This window comes from Chlamydotis macqueenii, chromosome 18 (assembly GCF_036417535.1).
Source record: "Chlamydotis macqueenii isolate bChlMac1 chromosome 18, bChlMac1.mat, whole genome shotgun sequence".
Taxonomy (NCBI): domain Eukaryota; kingdom Metazoa; phylum Chordata; class Aves; order Otidiformes; family Otididae; genus Chlamydotis; species Chlamydotis macqueenii.
The window spans coordinates 9,112,995-9,132,500 of NC_141573.1; the positions used below are offsets into that span (position 1 = coordinate 9,112,995).

At 39.9% G+C, this 19,506-nt stretch overlaps 1 protein-coding gene across 1 annotated transcript in view; it reads right to left on the bottom strand.

Annotated features, from left to right (window-relative positions):
• MYH10 (myosin heavy chain 10) overlaps positions 1-19,506 on the bottom strand; it is a 101,249-nt gene that overhangs the window by 62,714 nt on the left and 19,029 nt on the right. Inside the window, exon 4 of the mRNA XM_086762608.1 lies at positions 98-125. Coding sequence (XP_086618734.1) covers positions 98-125 — 28 coding nt within the window. The remainder of the gene's footprint in view (positions 1-97; positions 126-19,506) is intronic.

The window sequence follows — 19,506 nt, forward strand, 5'->3', positions numbered from 1 at the left end:
TGTCAGAATTAAAGATCAAGTTTTGACTACTACAGCTGTATCAGACCCCCTTCACAATACAGATTTCCAAAAATCAAAATCAAAAGTGTTCACTTACGTGCAGAGAATTGATTGGTCCTCACGATCTGCAAAATAAAAAACAAACACAGTTATTGTTTTTGTTTACAGTGTCCTGTAATTTGCAAGACAGTTTCTTTAAATGAATATTTTTAAAATGCAGCTTTTCAGCTTAACAATTCTAAGGACACTCCCAAGCAATTTTAAGAATACCCCTTAAACGTTCGAGTTCACACACACATCCCCCTAAAACACAGCTTAGACATTCCTAAGAGTTCCGTGATTTCATGTAATAAAGCCAAAATTTTAGTTAAATTTAGTAATAGTTCACGGTAATCTTTTCAACCATATTTTCAGACAAAGCTGGCCCAACATCATTTATTCTGCACGCACCCTTCTCCAGATTATTTACATTATTTAAAATCAAGCAAGGAAAAAAAAGTTTCAAGTACAGAATACTAATAACCAGACACGTGGAAACAGAATTAACATCTCCAGTAAACAAGTGCTTTAGTTTACAGTTGTTTTTTCTTTTCTAAATGAAAATGCAAGCCTAAAGTGCTTCCATAATTTAGCTTATTCATTAAAAAGACTTGTCGAAAGGACATCCAGGGAAATACTGAACAGAGCCAAACTCCGCAATATGGTGTGGCTCAGCACTTTTTTTGACACCCACTGCCATGTTCATGACCTTTGAAAAGAATGCCTGAAGGTCAGTTATATCCTTGCAAGATTTATTTCATAAATAAATCTTTACAGGATCTTTACAAAATACATTTCAACATCATGCACTCAATATTAAAAATCATAGAATCAAAATGTTTAAATATACCTGCAAAAAAGTGAAACATTTCAGTTAAAGGTTTTTTCCACCCCCTGAGCCTGAGTTTTTAACAAGTTCAACATCTTTTCCATAAATCTGCATCACAAAGATCTTGCTTTTACACTCCAGCTATTTGTCACTAGCTCCAGAACACCACAATTGCCTCCCGCAAGCTCAGAACTTCAAACAGGTTTTCTGTTCTGATTGGCAATTTGTAACAGATTACATCATAATAAATAAAAACCAGGCTGCATTTTGTTCAAGTGTAAAGCTCAGGGCTACAGGTTAGACTCCCCGCCATTCTCTGCATACACCCTTGGTAACGTGACGATCATTATTCTTATCATTATTCTGTTATTTTTCTATGATCATTCCTTCTAGGACGCAGTTCAGTACCAGCAGGATGAACAGAGAGCTTTGGTTGCTGTAAGGCAGCCTCCCCACACATTTAATAGGTTTGAAGCAGATCTATGTCCATATATACAATGTCAATACATTTGTGACCATTTCTGGTAAGCAGAGTAAAGTGAACACCACTTCACGTTGTTTCTAAATGGGTCCAGAAAAACTATTGTTCAAGTTAAAGAGTTGCAAATTACCGCTGAGTTTCACAGACGGTATGAAACCAGTCATCCTACCTATGCAAGGAGCTGAGTTCACAGTGCTGTTGCATAACATTTAGTATTGAAGCAGAATTTCAACCTTAGCTAGGTAGCACGTAAAAAAAAAAACAATTAAAAATCCAGCAGCGAGCTGTGTTTCCCCCCACTGCACTGCCTGATGAACAACTCGGACACAAATCCAGTTCATGTTCAGCTACATCCGCTCCCTGAGCGGCCTTGCCGCGCAGCAGAAATGCGGGTTTCAGCACAGACAGGCAGGACTGGCGATGGGGGGAGAGACAGGCGCCTGGATTTAGATCAGCACGGGCTGCCAGGGAGCCTGGCGACCAGGGTGCGCAGCCAAAATAAAGACAGGCTGCTGTTCAAGGGGCAGTCGTGTCCTGTCCCCTTCCTCCGACTGTGCCAGCACTCATGTCATCTGTAGCACAGCCAAGGGCTGAGCAGGAAAGCTGCCTGACAAACTCTTTTTTGGTCCGTTGAGCTGAATCAGTGCCCTCTACGCTGCACAAGTGTACAAAAACCTGTACTGGAGGAAGGAAGATCCGAGATCTCTTTTCTACACAGCAGTCTCAATTTTCCTTAGACCAAGAGGCTATGTTCATACAGATGCAATGTATCTAAAAAAGCAAACCAGCTAAAAAAGACCTGGTCTCAGCAAAAAAAAAAAAAAAAAAAAAAAAAAAAGAAAAAAAAAGGTTATTGTAATTAGTTTATGAATAGAAAGTTTGAAGGATACGCCCTCAAAGCAGGCAGATGCTACTGCATATTGCCACAGCTGGCTAAACCAGAAGTTTGTGGACTGCACCATTGGCAAGTTTTAGACTACATTTTAACACCAAATACGACAGAAAATACAAGGTGCTTTCTGACCAAAAGATGTTAAAATATGTAAACAGTTGTACTTTAAACCCCTTGTACTAGCTGGTTCAAAAGTGGCAAGAAATACCAGTGATCCTCTTGGCCACTGTGCAGACAAACTGCATGGGGCTGCACTTCGCCAGGAGCACAACTCAAATGCTGCACCCCCGTGACTACCTGTGCCTTGCAAGCAGATGGTACCTCCAAAAGTCCTACCTACAGGCTAACAAACAGAGCAATGATTGTAGTAGTAGAGTAGAAAAGTATTAGTTTAGATTCTAAACAGTGGGAAAGAAAATAAGATTCAAAACGTTGGTGGTACTCCTGACAAGAGTGCAGGGATGGATCATTTCCTACATCTGCACAATGTACAGCAACTCCTGTACAGACCCACAAAAAAAAAAAAGGCAAGGGGGAAGCCTGTCACTGCAAGAAATAAAAGCTGAAAGTAGGCAAAAGCAGTGGGAGTATGACAACAGAAACATTAAGAGAAAACTCTGAAAAAGTTTGTGTTCTTCTGGTTTTGATATACTACAGCTGGTCTTGCTAGTCCTATCAGAAATAACTTTTGGTACCAGCAGGAGACAAACCCCGGATTGCCAGCAGCAGTCAGACGTACCGCGTGCCCAGCTGTCAGCATAAACCAGAAAAATGTGCAAGTTTCTGACCCTGACCTGTTTCCAGGGGTAGCTAACAGCGACTCAGGCACTTCACAAGCTACTCCATACTCCAACAAACAAATCAAGATGACATAGGACAAAATAAATCATTTGCTCTTTCAGAAGAAATTGCTGAACGAACGCCAAGTTGGTACCATGAGTAGAGTGGAAAGTTAATATTCCTAGCGTCAACATTTATTGAGACATTTTCTAAAGTGACAACTTGATTTTCCCCTTTGTCACTTCCCAAGAATAACTTCTCCCTGTAATTTTGTCTCTGAGGCTAGACCACTGTCAACAAATACAGTCTCCTCTAAACTACAGCTCTTCAGTTTATAACTTCTTAAAAACTTTAGAACACAGGTAACATTCTCTTTGAAATTGAAGGTAGTTTATTTGAAGGCACTGTGTATTTGTCAGTGCTCTGTATCATAACATTTTACCTGTTGGTTTACCACACAAAGCTAGTGTTCCACAACAAGCAAGATACACTGTGTAAATGAATTTTCTTACTCAATTAGTCCTAGAGAAAGCCTCCAAGTCCAGACAGTTGTATGTATTTTTGTCACTGAAAGAGTCTCTAGCAAACACAGCAAAGCTTTTTTATCTTCTAGGTCCAGGAGCCTGAATTGACACAGATCTTATAAAGTAAGCTACCTGGTACTGAAGTATGTTACCCCACATCCATTTTTCTGTGTGCATCTGGACTCTGAACCCCTCAAACTATGAAAGTGGAAGTAAGACAACAGCAAACTTCAAGTTTTGCCTTCTGATCACTTACTTATGCTAACAGTTGAGTGCTAGGTGCTGGAACTGGCCAACAACAACAGAAAAATACAGCTTGAAGGCTTAGGATGCTGCTTTATGCATTGTCAAATACCAGATGCCTTTTGTCCCAAGAAAAAGGGATCTCTCCAGACTCATTCTGAACAAGATTCTGACAGAATGACTAACATGGAAGAGTTATTTATGTTTTGTTTGTTTTGATTTTATCCTCCCCCAATAACACAATTTATCTGTAGTTTTCATTTCAAAAGCAGCTGGTCCCCTTCCTAAAGGCTCCTCAGAGCACTAGCTACATATCTGTTAGTCTGTCTTTTGAAAGACCTGAGCCCTTATCTGGCACTTTTGCAAGAATTGTTATCTGGGGCAGGGAAGGAGGACTAAATTTCTCATCTTTGGACATACATCCCAATAATACTTTCAAAAAACCGTGTGATTCTCTGTGACCCAGCTTCAATCTCAAGGGCAAACAGCCCACAAGGCTTTTTTTAAATGACAGAGAACAGACCTGCCTAAGTCTTAAAAATAATCTGCCATCCTCTGTAAAAGTTTTAATAGCAATCCTCAGAGTTTTGAGGTGATTGTTCATGGAAACCTGGGGAAAAAAATTTGGAAAGCACTTAAGTTTCTATATATAAAGTCTTGTGATTCTTAAGAATAGACCAAAACCATCTCTCTCTAGCAAAGAGATATCAGACAAACAGATTTGTAGGAATACATAAAGACTAGATCAACTCAACAAATCCCTTAGGATTTATAAGCAAATTGCAGCAGAAAAAAAAGCAGAACAAGTTAGCAGACAATCCTCATCCTCAACCTTTAGAGCAACGGAAATAGGAAATAAGTAAATTACTCTCATGAATAGCATCAGCAAGTCTGACATTCATTGTCTCTGTTACTCCATCCAAAGGGTGAGAAAGTGTGCTGGTCTGGAACGGCTGATGCTCTGGACAATCACAACAGATTCGTTATATTTAGAGCACAAAAGTAAACGATTTGAGGAGGGGGGAAGCACTTATAAGACAACTTAGATAACAAAAATTTTGCTATCGGCATAAACGTCTTTCAAGTTACTCCCACATAGCCCAATACAGTTTCATTATAAGGCTGAGCAAACTAACAACTTCCAGTCTCCAGGGGAATGGCATGTCACATTTCTGCCACACCAACAGCACAGTTTGTCCTCTCAACAGACTCTGGTGCTCGTCTGATCATAGGTTAATGCAACTCAGCTCACTAATCAGATACTCAGTAAGTCAATTTAACTCTGTCAGATGAATATAAGCATGAGGACAAGTATGTGGTGGGAGAGGATGAAATAAGAGGACCAAGCTCCTAATTCAAGCTGCATCATAAGATCAACCCTTTGGTTTTAAACCTTTAGTTTTTTTAGAAAAGTTTCATTTTGCACCAAATCAGCTCCCTGATCCAGTTTATAACATGGACACCTAAACACTGGAATTAGCACATGGAAAGTGATAGAACCACTTCGTATACCAGCTAGCCATGCTCTGGTCACCCTAAAGCTACCACAAAAGCACAGTCCCCAGCTCAGGTGAGCCACAAACTGTTCCCCACCAGGTCACTGCTCCCAGCAGAAGGTGCCACCTCCTCCTTCCCCAGCGTACATTCACAGTGCCTCCCCTTGAGCCAGCACTGGTAGTCACCCCCACCTACAATTAGTTGTTCCAGGAGTCATACTAGCACAAAACTAATTCTATAGAAATATATTAAAAGGGAGAAGGTGGTGGGGGGGGAGAGCAGTCAGCAGAAAGGAGATGGAGCAACAAATAACCAGAGCGGGACTTACTCTTTTGGCAGCGGCTAATCGTTAAATTGGCTTACACTGTATCAAGCTATATATTTAGCATCTGGAAGTACCAGACATCAAAGCATTTCTTTCACCCTTGCTCTCCTCCTTCTTTTGTGTCCATCCAAAGGAAGACTGACTTTCACACCTCAAGGTAAGAATTAGTTGCCGTGTTTAACACCTACTGCCACAGAGCTGAAAGACATCTTACTGACGCAAGAAGCAGCAGCCACATTAGGGAAACCCAGTCATACAACAGTGAACAGTACAAATGCTTTGAAGAGAGGCCGAGGAGAATTACCAGAACTCAAGAAGGACAAGAAAAATTACAGCTCTGAAAGCCATTTTTCCCTACACTCTTAACCCTACGTCGCTCTCGTCTCCACAGAGGAATATGCTCTGGAAACAGTAACTGGCAGCTCCTCAAACAAACCTGTTGCTTGGCTGCAAAAGAGTTGCTGTATTTCTTGTTTGAAAAATCCAGTAAGAATAGATCCTGATGTTTCCCTTACTATGCATATATAACAGAACGCATGAAGTTTTGATTGTCAGATTATAAAACATTTTATTCCACTTCCCTTCTCTCACCAAACTATGGAACTATTTTTTACCCCCTAACAGACTAGACCTAGCAAAAGCCCTGTTAACACTGGGGAAGGCTCCAGATGTACATTAAACACATTTGTTGGGTAATTGGTTCAGTCAGGATGTTCTGAAAAGTTGTAGCTCAAAGCTATAGAGTCTGTCTACAAAGGAATTACTGTATTTTAACAAAGCAGCTTTTCTTAAAAGCATGGCTTAGTTCTGCTTTGGTCACACTATAGTAATTCATAAATTGATACAAGATCATCAAACTGAAAAGGAAGAATCTGTCTTCTATTTTCTTCCGAAACACAAAGGCAATAGCTTTGCAAGCACAGAAGTTTTATTACAGAACAGATCTTGCAAGGAAACGGATGCCCAGCCCCTACGACTGCCTTTGCTCTAAATACTGCAAATGCCCAGATTTGCCTTTACACCTCATGATTTGACTCTGAATTACTGGAAGAAGCCATGCGGAGCTACCCCACACAGTGAACTGTCCAATTAGAAAGCCATTTTTTTTTAGCTTAACAGATAGGCAAATCTATGAAAACAGTTCCAGAGATGTGTTACATGCTGTCAGATCTAACTTATCTCTGATTACTTTGACAACAACCACAATTCTTGTCAAACCTTCATACAAACATTTACTGTCTAACAATCCCACCTCCCTTCCTACAAGCACCTTCCCTTTAGGTACATCAAGGGTTGTCCCTTCCTAAAACCCAATGAATACTCTTCCAGATCATTCATTTTGTCAGAGCCCTTCCTGCTATCTCTCCAGAGCACGAAATACCTATTCAGCAGTGATAAAATGCCAGCCTCATTTCTGTAGGCAGCAGAACCAAAAGAAGTTGCTGCTTTTGTTGGGGTGGAAGAGGGCAACTTCTTTGACATTTCTCAAGTGGGGAAAATTGTTGTCTTTCCAAAAAGAGACAGTGGTACAGGGGAAAAGGAGAGTTCTTGTTTGTTTTTAGGTAATATTTAATACTCAGGTGCCATAGCCCATAAACCAAGAGAAGGCTGGTTCCCTGGTCGATAGCTTTGTTTGTTGTGGATGTGAAGCTTGGAAAAAATCTGTGTATATTTGCCCTCTACTGTAAGTGAACAGGCTCAAATATCAATCTATTCAAGGACACTTAAAAATTGAATTCCTGACAAGTTTTGTGAAAATGGGTCACTGCCTGGAGCAAAGAGACCTTCCCATCAGCAGAGATTTTGCTGCTACCAGAGCATTCACAGGATTGGGTCATCAATGCTACCTAGGTTATAAAACACACAGGTGGTCTGACAATCTGCCATTCTTTGACTCCAAGCTCAGAATTTTTTTTTTTTTTTCCTGTAAACCAAGTCCTACTGGTCCGATAAGCACAGAAAGAGATCCGGTTACAGAGATGAAGCATGCTGTTATATTTTGTGTTTATCCTTAAAATGTTGCCTAGTTACTCCATAAACTATTATCAAACACTTAGCACTATGGAGTGACTTGCAACAAACAACTCTTAACAAACATAACAGGAAGACTGACAGGCACAAGTTTGTTGAGTACCTACCTTACTGCAGAGCAAATACACCCTGACACACTTATGCTCGCCACGAGATTTCTGCAATAGCAATGTTTATCCTGCGTTTCACCTCTACCTTCAGTTGTGCAATAACCTTTGCTATGTACAGCTTAGTCATGCACCCTTCCATTTGCGTTCTGCAACTTCACAAAGACAAGGGCAGTTTACAGGAACAGTCAGTATTTTGCCAACAGTAACTCATTAAACATTCAAGTGAACTTTTCAGAAAGTATGTAATTTGCTAACACTATAAAGCTGCCATTTCAAGCTGTAATACCTAGATTTAATTAAGTCCCTACTGACTAAGGAAGCTGAAGCTACACATGCCCAGAGCATCTGATGCGATACATCCAGCAGTGCTAGAGGAACTGGACAAAATCATTGTCAGCTTCCTCTCTTTGGGAGGTTTCAGATGACTGAAAGGAGAGAGACATCACAACTATCTTCAGGAACAGCAAGTAGGATCATTGCACTATCCTTCTAAAAGCTGGAAGGAACCTCTGGAATTCAGAAGTAATCGAGGACACTGGTACTCTTTAGGGGAAAACCACCTCTCTTGATGTACCTTGAAACAGCATTTATCTTTTTCTTCTTGCCCTGTCATCATCAGCTTACTCATCCGTCTGTCAGTTTTTACATCCAAGCCTTACTTCTTTGAAACTGTCAAGCAATAAACTTGCAGAGATTCTCATTCTTCGTCCCAAAACATGTAACACAAATTTATACTAGAAGTAAGATCAAATTCAGGTGCACTTGACTCCTCATGGGTGTCCAGTGGTTTTAAGATTTAGAATAACAATATTTATCTTTTTTTCTTCATCAGTGCTCAGACACTTTTTCCACAGAGCGCTGAAAGCCCCCTATACTGGCTCAGACATCAGCCCATTAAGAATTACATCAACACTCTCCCTCCAGCCCAATGTCATCCCCTTCAAAGACAAAGCCAACAGCGCTGTTTTAAATCAATTACCAATTCCCAACTTCATCAGTTTTCCTAGTAGATCCCATATGGCATGATACAGGACACAGACAGCCAGTGTCTGATACATTTCCTCTGCCTAGAAACCAGCCTGAGAGAGCTGTCAGGTTGAGTTGCCACAAGCCACTTTTGACAGACCAGTATTTCACTCTTGCCTCTTTCGTGTACTTTGTCTACTTACACCAAGATACCTCCAAGTTGTTAGTGAGAGGTTGGAGAAGGCACCTCTTCACTGTGGGGTAGAGGCCTTGATGTAGACACTCTATAGGTGTTCCTGCTATTTGTGAAGTTTAAATAACAAAAGCTTTAAGAAAAGAAAAAAAAAGTGGTTCTATCCCTTACTCTGAAAGCTGTGAGATTTGAGATAAATCACAACAGTCATACTTCAGTTTTGTTTGCTGACTGCTAAATATGTTGAGTTAATTATTATGACATAAAGCATAGCAGAGGTCAGTCAAACCTCAGTCACGGTTTACCCTGCAGCTCGTTTACAGTGAACCGTAGCACTGAATAGAAGTATTGCTTGCATGTCTACAGGAGACTTCATGAGCACCTTCATTATCTGCTCTCTCACCCCAGACAGCCCAAGCTGCTGTACAAGCACTCCAGCACAGACACCTAACACAGCATCAAACTCTGGAAGAATAAGCCAAGCTATGAATTGAGGCTACTTTAGAAGTCACAAGTTAGGTATTTGCAACATGAGCTTGAAATTACTCAAATTCCTAAAGAAAAAATTGTGACATTTGTTTTCAGATTTGCTAGCCAGGGTTGAATCAGCATAAGGAGAAAACAAATAGCTGTCAGACTGTGTCCTGCCCACTTAACAACACCGTGGGTAGCTTCTCCGTTACAGACCAGATAGAATTTGAATTATTTTTTTCAGTCCTCATTAAGTTTGAAGAAGCTTAAACGTGGTTTATGTTTTCACTGGCAGTCTTTCACTATCTTTGTGAACTATCATTAAAAGAAGCTTTATTAAGTCTTAACTTAGAAATTTAAACAGAGTTGCTACATTTGTGAGCAGAAGTTAATAGGTAACACATTCCTTCCCCAACAAATTCATTCAAACAGGTATGGATTTACAACAAGACTTGCAAACATCCCATATCTATTACGTAGTACCAAATGTATTTAGCCTTTTGAAATGAGTGACTGCTGTCGTTTAGGAGAAGAACGGAGAAGACACATCAGCCTTCAGCTTGAAGAAAGATCAGAGAAAGCCACGGTCCCAAGGGCTGATCCACACCGCAAGCACAGACTGCGATGCACAACCGATACACGAAGATGGAAACAACTTCAGCTGTGAGAGCACTCCCAATGCACCACACCAGCGAGCCAGTCCGGCCAGCTACAGCAACAGATGCGACTGATTTACCGTCAGAGCCAAGGACTGATTCTCACAGAAGCATTTAATGCAGCTTCGCTGAAGGGCAGTAACAATCCGTAAGGCAGCAACTTCTTAAACCACCCCAGCTAGAGCTGCAAGGACTTGCTCACTTATGCTTATTGTTCTTTAAATGATACAGATGAGGTCTCAGCCTTCCTGATTTGTGGCTTCCAAAGTGCTTTCCCAGTAAAATGAGCAGCTCCTAAATCTTCTACATAGGCTGTCCCTATGCTTACTTTTCAATTTTTATTTGCATGCTGCTTAGAAGTAACTTAGGAGCAGTAGTAGTTGGCAAGCCACAGACTGGAAAAGGTTTATTTAGACTGCTGGAGCATTCAGCTCAGCAGTGGTTTCTATTTTCCCTCAGCCCTGCTTAAGTTGCTCTGTTTCCCACGTAGTACAATTTTGTCTAGACAAAAGACTACATTGTCAATCAAAATAAATTATTCAAGGAGGTCCTTTAACTCTAATATCTGCCATTTAAGCTCACTCATTTAACTTTTGCACTTCTTCCCAAACAAATCAACAAGCACAAACCACTTAAACCTGGCTGTGAACCAACTTTCACTCGTGGGCTCTTCCTAAGCTGTTTCATTATGCCAGAACTCCACAAGTTTGGAAAGCTAGCGAGTATGATAACAGCGCATCGCTAGGCCTTCTAACTTCACAGTACGGTCAGTCACTTGGCTGGTTGTGCTCAGTCACACACAGGAGGGGACACGGATCATATTTAGCATAGCACCCCATCCCCTGTGAGGTCAGCCACACTACACACACTGGTGATTTTAACACACCGCCTATCAAGAGCTATGCTAAAAAGTTGTAAGCATTTTTCTGATGGACATTTTCTAAGACTTATAACAAGCTTTTTGACTAGTATGCTTATCCGAAAATATTTTAAGTCCTATATTTGCTGTATAGACTTCTTATACCTCTGCTCATCTGCAGTAGAGTTATTTTCCCAATCACTGAACACCACAAGCAGTTCTAAAACACTTTCCCAAGAGAACATGTAAAAGCCACTGTTACAGTTTCATGAGACATTTCAGGAGACAAAAGCTCATGAGCTTCCACCACACATCACACTGTTGAGGCCACCTTGTGAGTATCGACAAACTTCATATGCTGTGCAATGTTTAAAATAAACATTTTTCTACAATTTCTAAACATGGCCATCATATATTCCTTACATTATTTACAGAGGGAGAAAAACCTTAAAATCCTCTTTTCTCTCTCTCTCTCCCTTGAGCTGTGACATGACACAAACATTTGTTCCTAGAAATACAAAGCGCTAACATTCATCTGATAGTTCCACTGTATCTGCTGACAATTAAAGTAATCCTTCCCTATCAGAAATGGCAATGAACAATCATTGCTTACAGAACGGCTTCGATTGGTGTTTTTTTCTACGTAGCTTAATACTGTTTTCATCTAAAAATCTAGTGTATATTACCCGAAGGGGAGTGTAATATCTCCCTAGTGAGGGCATGAGGGGAAGAGGAAAAGCATCTCCGCAGCAACTACAGCTTTTCTGCACTCATTTTGAGCACTTAACACCCCCTTTCTTCCAGCCTTTGTCTTCATTAAGAAAGGCATTTGAAAAACGATATGAGAAAGAAGAGAATAATCATTGTAGGAATTTTTTGACCCAGTAACTACTGTGAATTCATTCCTGTACTAAAGGCAATGTTTCCCTGCGGTTTTGTGGGAAAAATTTAACCTCATCTTTTAAATCTATTTAATTTGAGATGCTGAATTTAGCCATAAACAACTGCTGTTTAAAGAAGAGATACAATGACATTTTTCCAGTTCCATCTTCTCCGTCAGTTTAACACTTCCATGTAGTAAGAAATAGTACAGAAAGCACTCCAATAAAGACTAATTAAGCTCCATGCTTAATAATAAACTAACAGCCATGCTACAGTTTCTAATAGTCTCATCAGCCTCTTAAAAGCCAGCTGCAGCAGATTCCTACACTCCTACCACTCCCATGCCCTGCATAGTGAGGCACCCACTAACCCATCACACTCCACAACCCTCCAGTGTTATGAAGGCATAATGACCATTTAATCCATGGGCACTTCTAAACGCAGGTTACAAAGTAAACTTACTGATATAGCCAGACAGATCGCATACAAACAGAACTGGTATCCCACACTCCAACACTAGAAGCGTAAGGACCAAAATTAGCAGGTAAGAATGATTCCCCAGAACACCTTCCCAGCAGCCAGCAAATTCTCCTGCAATTTCCTGATCCATCATCCTTAAAACTTTACACTCATTAATTTCTCAAATTGCTTTTTGGACAAGCATAGGCTTTCAGCACCCATGATATACTGAGGTACAGACTATCACAGTTTAGCTATGCTGTTAAAAAAAAAAAAAAAAAAGATGCTTCGTTTTGTTATTTTGAACACGTCACTTGTGAATTACCAGTAACGACCCTTTGTTCTCGCATAGGAAGAGATGGGGTGGGGAGGGAGGATCACTGTTCCCTCTCCCTGTGCCACTTCACATTTAGACTTCTGTTATATCTGACCTGGATTACTATTTCCATGCTGAACACAGTTTTGATAATTTCAGTTGTTTTTCTGAGTGTTTCCTGTCATATTACCTCTTCACCCAAAGCAGGGAAGGCCAGTGCTGCACAAAGTGTTGAAGATAAAATGTATTATAAGTCCATGGGAAAAGTTTGTACTGGTTTGATCCTTTTTCCAGATACTCCTTGCATTCTCTACATGACTCATAACCATTGCTGAACACTGAATTTAGATACCCACAGATGTTTCATCCCCTACAGCTCCTACTCAAGCAGTAACAGCTCCAACACTATTAAAGTTCATTCTCCTCAGTACATCTCCTATGTGCCACTCCACAAGAGCAGCCTCACACACTATGTTAACCTCCTACACACTCTGAAGTACAGTTCTTCACACTGGGCTCTCATTTTTGCTACCCTAGATAACAAGATAAGCCAAGCATCCCCTCACAACCTCTTATCTTTTCCAGACAAGAAGTTTATAAACGAGAAGCATAAACATAAACACAAGCTCCACAGGGGCATTTTAATAGTACCAGTAAAAGCTGAAAACAAGGGACAATCTGGTCAATCTTTAACCAGTTCTTTACATACACGAAGGCCTTTCCTCCTATTGCAGTTACCTAAGAGCCTCTGCTTAGGATCATTATCAAACTACTTTTGGAAAGCCACATAAGGCGTATCAGATAGCCCTCCCTTGTTCATACAGATTCATTCACAGATGAATGCAAGCCATATGGAGTCCTTATATATGATTATATACGTATGCACGTTCCTGCAAAGGCTAGTTTTATACTTCAAAACAGTTTTCTACCAACATGTTTGGCACTGATCATGAACATACTGCTTCTCATATTCTCAGATCCGAAAAGAAATCTCAAAGATGGCATGCAGTAGCTAACATCTGGGTACTTTGGTACCAAATGTTCACGTACAGCACAGTCAGTCGGTCAGCTATTCCATTTTGGAGGTTAAGAATTTGGTTCTTGCAGTTTGCTGTCATCACTTTTCTATTTACTAACCCTTCAGCTTGAGAGCTATTCCCTGATGTTCTCCCCAAAGGAACATTCCCAGCCTGAGAACTTCCATAAGTAACTTCATAGCAGACCCACACAGAAATAGGTAGTCACATTTTTTCCTGCTTTTTCATGCAAGTTTGCCTTCTACGCATCATCCGATGGCTTTACCACCACTCTGAAAAAGCCCTAAAACAAAAAGAATTTTAATGCCCTGAAGTATTCAGAAAGCCATGAGCTTTTACCCACCTTGCTTTGTGAAACAGCATACTAGAGGCACACAACACCTTGCAGCTCTGAATCACTGAGGAAGGCACACAAAGTCTGCCAGGAGTTACCTAAGCAGCCAAATACCTGAAAGCATCAGGTATGAACAAGTGAAAGGATGCTAGATGATACCATCACTCCTGGTTACGAAGCTGGATATACACTGAGATATACATTGGCAATCACGTTGGTGATGGCAGCCTTGGGTTACTGAACACGAAGAGCAGAATACCACCAGCCCTGCACCATTTCTCTCCACTTGCTAAGTGCTTAAAGCAGCTCCCACTTCTTGTTGCTTCCTTGCCAGAATACAGGAATCAAATTGAAGTAAAGAGGAAGGGGGAGGCAAAAGTTGCTACTGCAATTGCTATCAGTAGTAGTTAACACATAGCTAAACTCTCAGTTCAACACCCCAGAGGAACGCAGACGTGACTGACAAAAGCCAGTTATTGTGTGAAGCACGCACCACCTAGCAGTGCTGTTACAGTGTACAGTGCAGTGTGCTGCCAAGATTAGAATACATTTAAGTTTTTCTTGCACAAGCAATAGTGTCTTGAAGGCTAAAGCCAAGCAGAAGTGAATTATTCATTTCACAACTACCTATAAATAAATGGAGTTTAATTTAAACTAAAGCTTCAGAGTAGAAGCAGCTGCTAGATGCGTAATATGCAGAAAATGATTCATCTCACGAATTATTTCATAAATTGGATGCACTTAGTCTTGAATTCCTGTCTGTAGGCTAGCACAGTCACAATTCAATTATGAGGCCAGCTCGCATAGCAAATTTTAAAATTAAATCATCAGCAGCTGGTCAGAACATCAACTGAAGAGACCATGGAACAGGCTAATCTGCTGCAACGCTCCACTTCAGAAGTGTGGAGAAAACAGTCAAGGCATCGAAGAATCTAAGAATTCTCTATGTAACATTTGTCACTCCCATCTCATTTTTAAATATGATAAAGTTACTTCTTGAAGTTATACAAAAAGATTTAAGTCAACCACTTCAAGTAATACTTTTAAGCATCTGAAGCTTAAGAAAAAAAAAGTAGTTTACTGTAGATATCATTATGCCTAATTAAGTTTGTAACCTTGAGGTTAAACATCAATAAAGACCAAGGATCCAAACATATTTTTACACAGGGAAAGACAAAGGTTAGGAACTATAGTCACAAACACTAAAGTACTAAAACTTTTCCAAGAGTAACAGAAAAGGATACGGTACTATACTATAATCTAGTTCTAGAAACTAAGTTCAACCGATTTGTTGGGTAAGTAATTGCTGCTGATGTCATTCAGAGATGGTCTAACAAGGTGCAATAATTTAAATAATGAAAATAACTTCACTGAAGCACACAGATTTAATACCAAGAGACAGAACACAAGAGGGAAAGGAGATGAAATACTGCACAAGAGTTTCAGCTGACAGAAGCATTTCTCATTTTATTTCAAATTCAAAAACAATGAAGTAGAAGACTATTTCAGCATGATGGATATCAGGGTTTTTTTCTACTTAACTTCTTGCTTCAAGAATCTCTCTCCCTCCACTCAGCCATTAAGACAACTGTATATCACATTCCTATCGGTATACAAACCAGTTTTGATGTTAATGTTATTGTCACCTAAGTACTTATATTCCACAGCAGCCTGGTCAGACAAAGTGAAAACATAGGAATCACAGTGTAACACTAGAGAGAAGTATAAGTCCTTCACATTACATGCACCACACAGCCAGTTTTGCTTAGACTGGTCATCCTGAACTTTGTAACTAGTTAAAAAGCTTTGGGAAATCATTTGATAAGACAAGATATAATGAAAATATCAATAATACTAGTTGCACACGTAACAGGTTCTATATACTCCTCACACGACAGAGAATGCCAGTCATCACTCCCAGGCTTTTTAGTCTAAGAGCAATTTTTTGCTCTTCCATTTGAAGATTTAATAGCCCTTTAAAGAAGAGTTGTCATGTTTTTGTTTCAATTCTTTTCTTCCATATCTTTGGGAAGGGGGAAAACAAAACACATAAAATCACATCCCCAAAGGCAGGATTTAAAATTAACTAAAAATACAGATCAGTATGACGTTTTTGAGAGAAGTACTGCATCTGTAGACGGCACTGGCTTCTCCAACACCAAGTGTTCACTTCACGTATTACGCTGTTTCCGATAAACCTTCTCTGCAACAGGATTAAAGGCAGTCCTAAAATATCAGTGCTAATTTAGTGCTCATCAAGATGTCCTCAGGGAAACAGGATAAAAAGGAGAGACTAAGCATAATTATACAAGAGTAATATCAGTAAGCAAACTGGTCTTTGGCAACAAAAAGCAAGTTTTCCTTAATATTTCCTCCAAAGCACTTTTAAAAGTCAATGAATAAAGAGGCACAATAAAACAATGCTGTGCTTCCTCTAGAAACACAGTGGGAGAACAGGAAGGGAGGAGGGAGAAGAGAAGGCCAAGTATGGCAAAAGCACTAGAGAAAAATTTATCTTAGTGCTGCTTTCACACAATCAAGTCTCCCTCACTAGTAAAATAAAGATAAGTCAATAGACGAACTATTAGACTTACAGAATTAGCTTTCTTAAAGAAAATTTTTGTCCCTGTCAAAACGTTTTCTTCTTGTTGCCTATAACTTTTAGCAGTACAGGAGAACACTAGCAAGTCTTGCAAATTGTATTACCAAATAGAATTAAGGTCAATGTTGTCACAGGGATTAGGATGCAGCTCCTTCTGACCATGTCAACTGTCCCGCGGCTGTGAAAAGCCCAGTCTAGAATTCTTCTGTGAAGCACTCCAACTCCAACCCTAGGCATTTCTGTATTTGATTTCTGTCTAGGGTTAAACAATTTGAATATGCCTAGGAGCCTCTGGGTTATGTGTACTTGATGCTTCTACACAACACTAGGAAAATGAAGAGACAGCACAGGAGAAATTCACTAAACCACCTGTGAAGTAACATTTACTCTACTACCACACTATTTTGAAAAATAATTACTAGGGCAGAGAGAGGGGAAATCCAGTATGTAAAGCTGAGTCGCATGTTACTATCTTCTGAGATCAAGGCACCAGGTAATGAGTCTTTTCCTGAAGAGAAATCCTGACTGGCATCATCAGAATGCACCCAAAGTCTTGCTTGTTTTTAATAAGACTGCGTTCACACTCAATCTTTCCTACAAGTCTTGCAGAAAAGGCAACACTTACAAGACCACGCAATCAATGAGGTTTGACTCCCCTTGCAAAATTTGCCTCAAATCCCTAGCGCATCACAGCTGCACCACCACTAACTGCAACACTCAGCCATTAAAAATAATTCTGCACCCCCTCCCTTCTTGTGACAGCTTATACTAATTCAATGCACCTCTCTGGGGAATACTATTCCCTCTCCAAAACGGCAAACCGGGCTTCTTGAACATATTCTCTGTTTTTCAGCTCTCCTCCCCACCACCCTGCCCCTTTGACCTCCATGTTTAACAAGCGCTGAAATAGATTTTCAGTCCGTTCTCCTCCCCACTAAAGGGCACGATGAGAGCTGACCTGTGAAGACTGCAGGGCTGAAGGTCCTCCTAAACAGGAAATTCTTTGAGGGGACAATAATAGAGAGGCAGTTTGATGACTGGCAGTTAGCAATGCTTCCATGTAACCTTTTCCTAACAGAGCACGTGCTGCGCAGTGCTCTGCTTATATCACCAGTTTAACTAAATGGAGGATTTCCAGCAACATTTAAGACAAGGAATAACTGTCAAAATGAATGTGTCAATTGTTTATGAAAGCAAAAGGTATTTTTGGTCAATAGAATCTAAAACAGAAATCCATATTCTTTTTGTTTAAGCACTAATATTAAACATACAAAACTCCAGATTAGCAGAAACTTGAAGCTGATCTCTAATCATCCATGTTCGGAATCAAAGGCACGAAAGCATTAAGATACCGAGTAGCAGTTTGCTCACTGTGCCTATTACTAGCACAGTAAAATTGTGTTTCATGAAATCAAGTTGCTCAGAGTCACAGCTTAGGGTCAGATATTCTGTTAATCAGTGTAAACACATCTCAAACACCTAGAAAATTAGTAGTTTGCTACAAGGAAAGTAAACATGATTATCATGAAAAAATACTACTGAATAGACCCGAAAAATACAGCCATCCACTTTCACTGACTTAAATTAGTAGCTAAGATATTTCTATAAGGGTATGGTCATATTATCTAAATGGATTGCATTCCTATGGTTTCAATTTCAGGTTTCAATCCTAATAATTAAACTTTAGATGTCAAATACTGGAAATGCAGGAGTCATTCCTATCAAAAGAAAACTCTGAATATGCTATAACAACAGCATGCCTTGCAATAATACTGAAAAAATTTATCTCCCCTACCCAACTCTCTCAGCCATCCCGTCTCTACCTCCCAAAGCATCTGTGTGCACAAACACGAACATGAAATGTAGAATAACAGTTTTATAGTTATAACTGTGTTAGTAACTTATCAGCGAAAGCATCTTGGTCAAGGATTACGCTGCAATTAAATGCTAGCAGAGACCTCTGATGGCTTGGTCTGAAGCATTGTGATTAATACAGCTAGTTCTTGGTTAGAGATCTATTTCTACTAGTCAAAGGTTTCTGATACATATTTTCTGTTTCATTCATTAAAGACTAAAAGTCTAGCAAAACATAAGGCATCGTTGGAAGACTAAGGACATTTTGTGCGTTATGTTAAATGCTTGGCTGGCAGAGAAAACCTAGCTCTGCCTACCAGATTCTAGGCATACTCTGTAGTTGATCTCGTGTTGTCACTGATAACCAGAAAATAAATTGAATATTGTAGTAGTCTCCTACTGTTAACAAAAGTATTATTTGATGCTGTAGTGACTAGAAAACCTTAGTTGTTCTTCTCGCAAGTTTTATTTTATACGGAGACTTAAATTCAGTTCCCTGAAGTGCCCCTGTCTCTCTGCATCAGGTCCCACCCAGAGGCTCTGGAAGCAGAGGGACCGGCACTGAGCAGCGCTAGTGTCAGACTTCTCCACTCATCCTGCCTTAGACAAATACTCAGTAGTCATTTTCATAGTGACCCATCACTGCTTCACAAGACTATGTAAAGCCAAGGTGACTGTATAAAATGACCAATACAAACAGCAGGGAGTCTCATACTTCATGCTACCATATCTCCAAGAGAAGTCTGTATACCAGACTTATTCCAATCTATGGCTTCATTCTTTCAAATAAAAAGAATTCAGACTACCCAGATCAAAAAGAAAGCAAGCACAGAAAGACATAAACAGATATTTGATACAAGATATAAATGGCCATATATCAGTATGGAAAGAAAACAAGACTGGAACCAAACATATACCATCATAAGAATTTTGTTTTCATTTCATGTTCCAAAAATAGTAAGATTTGTACATGTAGCAAGATCTCCAGAGGTATAAATCAGTACCAGCACGGTATGTGAACAAATATATAGAGCACCTGAAGTGTGATAACTGCTGACATTGACTTACTTTATTAGAGGACAGACATTTCCAAAAATACTGTGCCTTTTGAGTGGGAAGCCCTTAA